The sequence below is a fragment of the Dipodomys ordii genome, unplaced genomic scaffold, assembly GCF_000151885.1.
Source record: "Dipodomys ordii isolate 6190 unplaced genomic scaffold, Dord_2.0 Scaffold34, whole genome shotgun sequence".
Taxonomy (NCBI): Eukaryota; Metazoa; Chordata; class Mammalia; order Rodentia; family Heteromyidae; genus Dipodomys; species Dipodomys ordii.
The window spans coordinates 14,325,961-14,336,490 of NW_012267250.1; the positions used below are offsets into that span (position 1 = coordinate 14,325,961).

At 42.5% G+C, this 10,530-nt stretch overlaps 1 protein-coding gene across 1 annotated transcript in view; it reads right to left on the bottom strand.

The window, feature by feature from the left end:
• Pbld (phenazine biosynthesis-like protein domain containing) overlaps window positions 1-10,530 on the bottom strand; it is a 46,331-nt gene that overhangs the window by 35,499 nt on the left and 302 nt on the right. Inside the window, exon 2 of the mRNA XM_013017053.1 lies at window positions 3,766-3,905. Within this exon, the coding sequence (XP_012872507.1) occupies window positions 3,766-3,849 (84 nt within the window). The 5' untranslated portion in view covers window positions 3,850-3,905. The remainder of the gene's footprint in view (window positions 1-3,765; window positions 3,906-10,530) is intronic.

Sequence of the window (10,530 nt, forward strand, 5' to 3'; positions counted from 1 at the left end):
GCCTCGCATGCATGAGTCCCTGGGTTTGATTCCTCAGGACCACATAAACAGAAAAAGCCAGAAGTGGCCCTGTGGCTCAAGTGGTAGAGTGCTAGTCTTGAGCTGAAGAGCTGAGGGACAGCATCCAGGTCCCCAATACAAGCCCCACAAACAACAACAACAACAAACTCTCAGGAAAAGGCCCTGAGTTCAAGCCCCATGACTGACAGAAGAAGAAGGAGGAGGAGGAAGAAGAAGAGAATGAGGAGGAGGAAGAACAGGAGGAGGAGGAGGAGGAGGAGGAGAAGTAGTATTAGTTAGGGAACAATGCCAATTTTTGTTATCTGGTACAACGTGAACATATAAATCACTCAAAGTTATTTACAAAACGTATATACTTTTTACTGGTGGGGGTGGTACTGAGGTTTGTACTTAGGACCTTAGGTTTGCTAAGGAGCCTCATCTCCAACTCTACTTTTCAAAACCCTCAAGAATATTCCATGGGCAAGACCTTGTCTCAAAGGGAAAAAAAAAACGATATTACATGGAAACCTGGAACAACTATATTAAGATTCTTGACAAACAATTACATTCATTTCCAGCAATACTCAGCAGGAAGCTGTGCTTGGCAGATTGTTGCAAAGAAGTTCACAATTCAGAAGCTGGGCGCTGGTGGCCCATGCCTATAATCCTAGCTGCTCAAGAGGATGGGATCTGAGGATCATGGTTTGAAGCCAGCCTGAATAGACAAAATCTGAGAGACTTTTATCTCAAATTAACCACCAAAAAGCCAGAAATGGAGCTTCTGTGTTCAAGCCTTAGTATTGGCAGAAAGGAAGGAATGAACAAAGGAAGGAAGGAGAGAGAGAGAGAAGAGAGAGGTTCACAGATTTGAGCCTACTTGTTAATTATTCTCTCACTAATCTTCCAAAACTCTCATTACTTGGAAAATTTAAGACTTGGAATCTGATTAATTATTTTTTCATTAATCTTTCCAGGCTTTTAAGTTACTTGATAAAGTCTGCTGGCTTTATTGCCATCTATATTTTATAGGAGGAAGTACCAGCTGTAAGCTTGCCTAGTGAATGCAAGCAATGCAGGAAAATACTTTTTTTGGCTGGGGAGGGCTTGAACTCTGGGAGCGAGCACTGTCCCTGAGCTCTTAGTTCAAGGCTAGTGCTCTACAACTTTGAGTGGCACTTTGAGTACCACTTCCAGTTTTCTGGTGGGTAATTGAAGATAACAGCTTCATGGACTTTCCTGCCCTTGCTGGCTTTGAACTGTGATCTTCAGATCTCAGACTCCTGAATAGCTAGGATTACAGGTTTGAGCCACCTGTGCCCAGGCAAGGGAAAGACTTTTTTTTTGGGGGGGGAGGGGTCTGGTCGTAGGGGCTGAACTCTGGGCCTGGGTGCTGTCTCTCAGTTCTTCAGCTCAAGGCTAGCGCTCTACCACTTGAGCCACAGCGCCACTTCCGGCTTTTTTCTTTGTGCTTATGTGGTGCTGAGGAATCAAACCCAGGGCCTCATGCATGCAAGGCAAGCGCTCTACCACTGAGCCACTTCCCAGCCCGGCACATGATGTTTTAATGCACCTAGTGTAGACAAGTTGAGAAGCATTCTGCCCAAAGGCTTTAATGGTTATTTGGATAGCTTAATCTGTATGACTTATTTAAGAGCATCAATTATTGTCTTCTTTTTCCTTGTCTTTTCCTTTTCTCTTTCTTCTTTTTTTCCTTTCCTTTCTTTCTTTCCTTTCTGTCTGTCTGTCTATCTGTCTTTGAGAGGAGGTTATTGTTGTTTTAGCTTCCAAGATTTTTTTGAAATAGGATCTCACTATATAGCTCTGGCTAGCTCAAACTCTTGTTTTTAAGTTTAATTTTATTGTCAGAGTGATGTACATAGGGGTTACAGTTACTCAAGTAAGATAGTGAGTACATTTCTTGTTAAACTTGTTACCCTCTTAACTCAAACTCTTGATTCTACTGCCTCAACCTTCCAAATGCTCCTATTAGAAAGGCATGCACCACCATGCCTTGATGACTGTCTCTGGAAGTATTTCTTTTTTTTTTTTTTCTTGGTCGGTCCTGGGGCTTGAACTCTGGGCCTGGGTGCTGTCCCTCAGCTCTTCAGCTCAAGGCGAGCGCTCTCCCACTTGAGCTATAGCCCCACTTCCGGTTTTCTGGTGGTTTATTGGAGATAGGAGTCTCATAGTCTTTCCTGCTGGGCTGGCTTTGAACCACGATTCTCAGATCTCAGCCTCCTGAGTAGCTAGGATTACAGGTGTGAACCACCAACACCCTGCTTCTGGAAGTATTTCTTAGATAATCTACTCTTATCCTAACATCTCTGAATGGAAGAGCACCTTAAATGTTTCCTACTACCCAGAACACAACACAAAGTCAAGAGGTATTTCACTATTCCATTAACTTTTATCCTAATCAAAAATCCTTTTCTAAAGTGGGACACTTTGTAAGCTACATATTAAAGCTCATTTACTTCTACCTTTCTACTTGATTACTTAGTACTTTGCACAGTGTCTCCTTTTCTTGGTTCTGAGAATTTCTAAATGTTGGTGCTATAAAGTTAAAGATAGCTACCTAAAATAAGATACAGCAAATGTAATTTCAGCCATGACTAGTCACATAAAACTCACCTAATTTCATTCCCCCAATGTTTGTTTGGCTTTAATTAAATGAACCCCCCCCCCGGGCCAAAAGGAGCCCTGTGAGGGCAGGGCTTACTTAGGAGAGCACCTGCTTAGGAAATGCCAGGCCCTGAGTTCAAACCCCAGTCAAAACACAGAAAACTAGTTATTCCTTTATAATTGCCCCCAGTTCTTCTTCATGTTTCTGAATGCATCTAGAGATTCACATGCTTATCAGATAATCTGATCATGAGGACTGGGAATATGGCTAGTTGGTAAAGTGCTTGCCTAGCATTCATGAAGCCCTGAGTTCCATTTCTCAGTACCACATAAGCAGAAACAGCTGGAAGTGGCACTATGGCTCAAGTGGTAGAGTGCTAGCCTTGAGCAAAAAGAAGCTTAAGGACAATACCCAGGCCCTGAGTTTAAGTCCTAGGACTCCCCCTCCCCCTCCAAAATAATATGGAGCTGGGTGCTGGTGGCACACATTTGTAATCCTAACTACTCAGGAGGCTGAGATCTGAGAATGGTGGTTCAAGGCCAGCCTGGGCAGGAAAGTCTGTGAGACTCTTATCTCCAATAAACCACTGGAAAACCGGAAGTGGTGCTGTGGCTCAAGTGGTAGAGCACTGGCCTTGAGCTGCAGTGCTGAGGGACAGTACCCAGGCCCAGAGTTCAAGCTCACAACTGACCAAATAAATAATAATAGCAATTATACTAATAGTAATAATAATTTGGTCATGACCAACTTGAAGATATACCACCCCTGATGCCAGTACAAAGAACACAAACCAGGGGCTGGGAAGGTGGCTCAATGGTAGAGCACTTGCCTTGAGTGCATGAGGCCCTGGGTTCGATTCCTCAGCACCACATAAGCAGAAAAAGCCGGAAGTGGCACTGTGGCTCAAGTGGCAGAACACTAGCCTCGAGTTGAAGAGCTGAGGGACAGCACCCAGGCTCAGAGTTCATTCCCCACGACTGACCAAAAAGAAGAAGAAGAACATAAACTGACAAAAAAAGCAAAAGAAGATGAAGATGAAGACAAAGAAGAAGAGGAAGAAGTAAAACCAAAGACCTCAACAAACTTGGTCCTACAGGACTGTCCAATTTCAGTAGTGTACTTGAAGCTGGAGTACTTACATTTTCCAGGAGGCAGACAGCTGCAGGGTTCCCACAAAATGCCCTTGCTGTGAATGCGTCTGCAATGAAAATCGGGAGCTTCATCTTCCTCACTGCAGTTTTTCACGAGGTCTCACAATTGCCAGTGTTCTGCTCTACTTCTTGTTATGGCAAAAAATGAGAAAGTTAATGTTTTACTCAGTGTAGTGCAGCAATGAACAGGTCCAAGATACAAAGTCAAGCAATTATACTAAAACACCAACATGGAAAGGCTCTACATTGCGTTTGTTTTAAAATACTGGCTGAATGGAATGAGTTTGTCAAGTTTATATGAGCTTTTCATACCAAACCAAGAACTCAGCCTACTCACAATTATTTTCTTAGTTTTACCCTCTCTCCCTCCCTCCCTTTCCTCCTTATTTCCTTCCTCTCTTTCTTTGCCCCTCCTGGTGCTTGAACTCTGGGCCTAGGTGCTGTCCTTTAGCATTTCCACTCAGGGCTGGCACTTTACCACTTGAGTCACAGCTCCATTTCTGTTTTTTTGGGTGGTTAATTGGAGATATGAGTCTCATGGACTTTGCTGGCTAGCTTTGAACTGTGATCCTCAGATCTCAGCCTACTCAATCATTAGGATGATAGGAGTGAGCCACCTGCACCCTGCTTCTAATTGTAAAAATCTTGAAAAGTCAAAGTACTGACCCCTAACCCACACAAACAGAAAATAACATTTGTGTTTTAAATATAGGTTTTTAATCAGATTCTTGGGCTAACATACATTAGTTGTACAAACAAGATCTTTTCTAAATATATATTTTCTTTTCTTTAGGTAGTTGTATTTATTTTTCTGTAGGTAGTTGTACAAAAGTGCTGCTCTTCAACAGAGCAGTTTATGAATACATTCTCACCCCTCTCACCCACCAAAGAAGATTCTGTTGTGACATTTCCACACATGCTTATAACGTAACCTGGTCAACCACATGTCTTCTACCCCTCTCCCCATCCCACTCCCCCTTTCCAGAACAATCTCAACAGGCTTCATTGTTGTATTTTTATACAAACTGACTGTGTTCATCTTTGCTGCTATTCCTTCTGGTACACACCCCCCTCACCACTTTCCTGTCATTCCTGTTTTCATTTTGCATTAGTTGTACTAAGTTGCTCTCAACCATGATGTTTCAGGTGTGTACATTCCATACCTTACTAAGAAAAATATTGCTTTCTCCCTGTCCATCCTCCAAAACCCTTACAGAAAAATGTTTTCATGTTTTTGTTTTCATTGTTTTGTGCCACCCCCTCACTCCATCATGGGGCTTTTTAGTCAAGGCTAGTGCTCTATTACTTTGAGCCACAGCTCCACTTCCAGTTTTCTGGTGGTTAATTTGAGACAAGAGTCTCATGGACTTTCCTGCCTGGGCTGACTTCAAACCGGGATCCTCAGACCTCAGCCTCCTGAGTAGCTAGGATTACAGGTGTGAGCCACCAGCTTTTGGCTTATTTGGAAATTGTAACAGTTATGATTACTTGGTGCTAGATTCCAAAGCTAGTTTTGTAGGGGCGAGAAGAATGTCACAGAAAGTTTGGTCCCTGAACTGTGTGCTAATTCACAAATAATGACAGCAGGATTTTAGAAAAAAAGGAAAATAAGTTTTATTGACTTGTCACACATAGGAAGAAAACATCACACTAAATATCAAAAGCTGCCTCCCTTCCCTGTCCTTTACGGATTGAGGATTTTTAAGCAAAAGTCCAAGAAGTGAGTTCTAAGTGTTCAGAAACCATGACTAGAAGCCATGACTCAGTGCCGGATGATGATCTGAGGAGATCACTTATCCCGATTACTGGTGCCAGTTTTCCACGTTGTATGTCTTGTTGACGTTACTTTCTTACTTTCCTGTGTCAGCAAGCTAGGGAGCCAAAAAACTGTTAATCTTGAGTTCTAATCTTGAATTCCCCCCACATGGAAGGAAAGGCAGAGAGAGAGAAAATTGTCAATTAAATGTAAATCATCACAAAAAGCAGGCTGGTTAGTAAAGCAAGTTAGTTTCTAGACTAAAACTACAACCATTTAAATGTCTCTTTTAAAATTTTCCTGCTGGCATTTTTTTCCCCTCCTATTTCCATGGAAACAAGGGGCGTTATAATCATCTGTCCGCTTCCTGCTGAAGTTGGGTGACGTCAGGGAAATTTTCTGAAAAGTATATATACTTTGTCCTTGCCAGAATCTCTGTGTCTTTTAAAGCCCCACTGTGGTTTTGCATATAAGTAGAGTATACTGAATGGCCAGGCAGGAAAGTATATATATATATTGACTATAACCCACATGATGGTCATCTCAAAATGCAAGATAACTAATGAAACAGATTAGATACCATTTGGGATCTAGAGAAAAAGACTGGAAAATAGGCCTGTCAACCTAGACCCCGGCTGTCTAAAGTGGATACCTGATACTCTCATGCTTGCTTCAACCAAGTAGCTTTCTGTCGGATCTTTTCTATACTGGTTTCCACCAGAGAAGAAGTATTGATATAAGTACAACAGGACATGTTAGCAACTGCACACACTCCCCCTTGCTCAGCCTGCATGTAATCTAGGGCCATTCGATTATCCAGCATGACTTTGGCAAGAGAGTCCAAGGAGTGATGTAGATCAGAAAGGGATAAAGCTGTTTCATTGGCTATAGTTATCAGAGTTTGGGAAAGGTTCTGAAGTACCCATTGATGGGCAGCCACTCCCCACCAGGGTAAAAAGGAATGGCCAAAATTATACCATCTGGTACCTGGTACCTCTGCTACCTCTCTTGGTAAATCACGAGTCACTCTAGTCAAAAGCTTCAAAGGGCTTGCCCAATGAGAAGATTCATTTACAGAATGAATGGAGAATGGTGTAATGAGGGTACCCAGCAGACACTGAGTAGGGGTGGAAAAGTTTCTTAGGCAGTTTGTTGCCCAGGGGTGTCCACTAATTTGACAGACAAACACAAATCCTGAGGGGGCACAGAAAACCATTTCATCTTTAAAATACTTCAATGGATCTCTGGTGTGGAAGTATTCCCCCACTCGAAACCCTGTCCTTTCTATCCAAGGATGATTCTGGAAGGAGTAATCAGCTACTACTTTAAACTCCTCTGCAGAAAACCGAGTGTTTTTCTGGATACACATGGGTAACTGTCCTGCCTTGGGAGGGGAGATCATTTCAAAATACTTGGGAATCCGAGTTTCCTTGCCATTGTCATCAATGTGGGTTATATAGACGGCATTAGCTGCGATAAGTGGAAGAGTTAGACAGGGGACAGGGGACGAACCCTCGACTGGATAGTGTACTATCCGTACCCGGTACATAATAGTACGGGCCCTGAGGTCCAGTGTTGGTGTCCACACCCCATCTGGAACCTGAGTGAAATTAGTGACAGGGTGGACAAGAGGGTCACTATGATCTACGACAGCGCGGGCTCTCGGGACACAGATCCAACAGTCTACTGCCTGCATGGAGGAAGCCAGTGACTGAGCAATACGGACCATCGAGTTGTCCTTCCATCCTGCAGAGAGGATACAAAGACAGAAACAAATTAGTAGGCTTCTGAGCACATTCATTGTCCGTTTCTTCTCAACGGAAGCCGTTGGTATTCCAGTGGCTGGCTTTCCACTAGAGTTCTAGTAATGGCAGGATGTCTCCGTCTGATCTTCTTGGCTTGTGTGGCGCATTCACAGCTGGATCCTGGGAGCTTCAGAGAGGTGTGAGCTGCCAGAGGCACTTTGGAAGTGCCTTTCTACTCTTCTTCTAGGTGTTCCGGCCCCTGCTCTTTCCAAGTGTTCAGAAGGACTTAAAGCTCTTGTCTTGAAGGCAGGAAGAGGAATCTTCAGCTGGGCTGGTGACCTGGAAGAAGCAAACTTATGGGTAGCAGTCAGTATTGGATTTATTGGTGGTATATACCGCTTTACCTTAAGTTTCTTCTTTTTGTTTATATTTTCACCATTTTTTTCAAGGGGCCAGAAGAGTTCACCAAATACTATTTCATGGGGGCTTAATAACTTCTCCATAAGTGGAGAAAGGTAACTGGCAATACCTTGTCCCATTTTAAATGGGTTTCTTGACATTGTTTTGGCTATTGTCCTCTTGAGCATATGATCCATTCTTTCAACTTGTCCAGTAGATTGAGGGCTCTATGATGCATGTAATTGTCATCTGATGTCTAAGGCTTTACTTGCTGGTTGGCTAACTTCTGCTATGATGAAAAGTCCCTTGTCATTCTGGGTTGAAGGTGAGATTCCGTACCTTATTTATTTGGTCATAGGGCTTGAACTTGGAGTCTGGGGGATGTCCCTGAGCATTTTTGCTCAAGGCTAGCACTCTACCACTTGGAGCCATATCTCCACTTTGGTATTCTGGTGGATAGTTGGTGGTAAAAGTCTCATGGACTTTCCTGCCTGGGCTGGCTTTGAACTGAAATCCTTAGATTTCAGCCTCCTGAGTAGCTAAAATTACAGGTGTGAGACATCAGTGCCCAGCTTTTTTTTTTTTTTTTTAATGTAAGGCCTTTGTCACCTTTGATACTTTCTCAGTTTGGGTAGAGTAGACTTTGGCTTACCCAGAAAAGGTATCAACTAGTATCAATAGACATTTGAAGTTGTCAGTATTCTGTAGCACTAAGGTCTTCTTTCAGTCTTTAAAAGGATGTTCTCCCACGTATTTGGGTTCCCTTCTCTAAAAGTCTTTTAGTTCTACCTTACAATTATTCCAAGTGCGTGAGTGATAGTTTTGAGTGACTGGTCATTCAGACTGTTATAGTTGAGGTTCCTATTATTAATAAGGTTGGGTGAGTTCTACTAATACATCATGACCACAATGTATTCCCTCATGCAAATGTTTTACTAGTTGCAGGACTGGTGCCTAGGGCACGAGTATAGACATGTTCCTGAATTCTAATCTTGGTTCCATTTACCCTGTAAATGCAGGGTAATTATAAATCTCCCTTGTCCAAAGAGCTTAGTCTCTAAGCCTACCCCTGGGCATGTCTGGAAACACTAGTACTAGCTTTCTGGTAGTCTAAGTTTGTTTGTTTTGGCTATAGACAACTGACAGTTGATTCCTGCTTGTCCATAGTGGTCATTTGGCTGCTGTGATAAAACAGGCCATTCATTAATAAACACCAGTTTGTTCTTTGAAAGTTTATATATTTATTCACACATGCTGGCACTCATAGTATAAATGAATGCTATTTTTTTCAATTAATGAAAAGAAACTGAGTGTCAAAAAGGAATTAAATTGTAAGCAAAATGTTTTGTTTATTTGTTTGTCAGTCATGGGGCCTGAATTCTGGGCCTGGGCACTATCCCTCAGCTCTTCAGCTCAAGGCTGGCACTTTACTTGAGCCACAGAGCCACTTCCAGCTTTTTCTGCTTATGTGGTGCTGAGGAGTCAAACCCAAGGCCACATGCATGCAAGGCAAGCACTCTACCACTGAGCCACCTTCCCAGCCCATGCAAAATGTTTTAAATCACAATTTGGACTAGGCTGGGTGTCAATGGCTCATGCTCGTAAGCCTAGCTACAGAGAGTAGAGATCTAAGGATTGCATTTTGAAACCAGCCAGGGCAGGAAAGTTTGTAGACTCATTTCTTCAATTAACCATCAAAAAGCATGAAGTGAAGCTTTAGCTCAAGTAATAGAACAGCAGCCTTGAGCTAAAAAGCTAAAAGACAGCACTGAGTTTAAGCCTTAAGACCAACATTCACACGCATGTGCGTGTGTACACACACAAATTTGTAATAAAATTAATTTGTAAGCTATTTTCATCTAGCTGCACATATGCATTTATCAAGTTATATATGAGTATATGTAATCAACCACTACATATAAATATATAGCTCAATACTTCATGTTTACTTTTACTTTCTGGACTTCAAAGCTCTGGAAAAACCTCTATGATTAGTTGTGAGGCCACAATGCTAAGTAAGTGGGGAGCCAGTCACAAAAGGACAAATACTCAATAATTCCCTCATATGAAGTATGTGTATTTTAATTTTTTCATCTATCTTTTTATTTATTGCCCATGTGCTCCTTTACCTTTCTCACTCAAGACAGATACTGTACCACTTGAGCTAGTTCTCCATTTGGGGCTTTTTGATGGTTAATTGGAGATAAACGTCTTTCATGGGGCTGGGAATGTGGCCTAGTGGTAGAATGCTTACCTAGAATGCATGAAGTCCTGGGTTCAATTCCTCAAATCACATAAACAGAAAAAGCTAGAAGGGGTGCTGTGGCTCAAGTGGTAAAGTGCTAGCTTTGAGCAAAATAGAACCTCAGGAACAGTGCCCAGGACCTGAATTCAAGCCCTGGCAAAAGAAAAAAAAAGTCTCCCAGGCTGGTTTCAAATTAAGCTCTTCAGATCTCAGCTTTCTAAGTAGCTAGGATTATAGGCATGAACCACCAGTGCCCAGCCATATCAAATAAAGTAGTCAAAAATCATAGAAGCAAGCTGGGTATTGTGGTACATACTTGAAATTCCAGGACTCTGAAGGCTGAGGAAGGAGGATTAAACATTCAAGGCCTATGTAAACTAAATAATGAGACTCCATAAGATCTAAAGACAAGGCGCTGGTGGCTCATGCCTGTAATCCTAGCTACTCAGGAGGCTGAGATCTGAGGATTACGGTTCAAAGCCAGCCCGGGCAGGAAAGACCGTGAGACTTCTATCTCCAATAAACCACCAGAAAACCGGAAGTGGCGCTGTAGCTCAAGTGGTAGAGCGCTTGCCTTGAGCTGAAGAGCTGAGGGACAACGCCAAGGC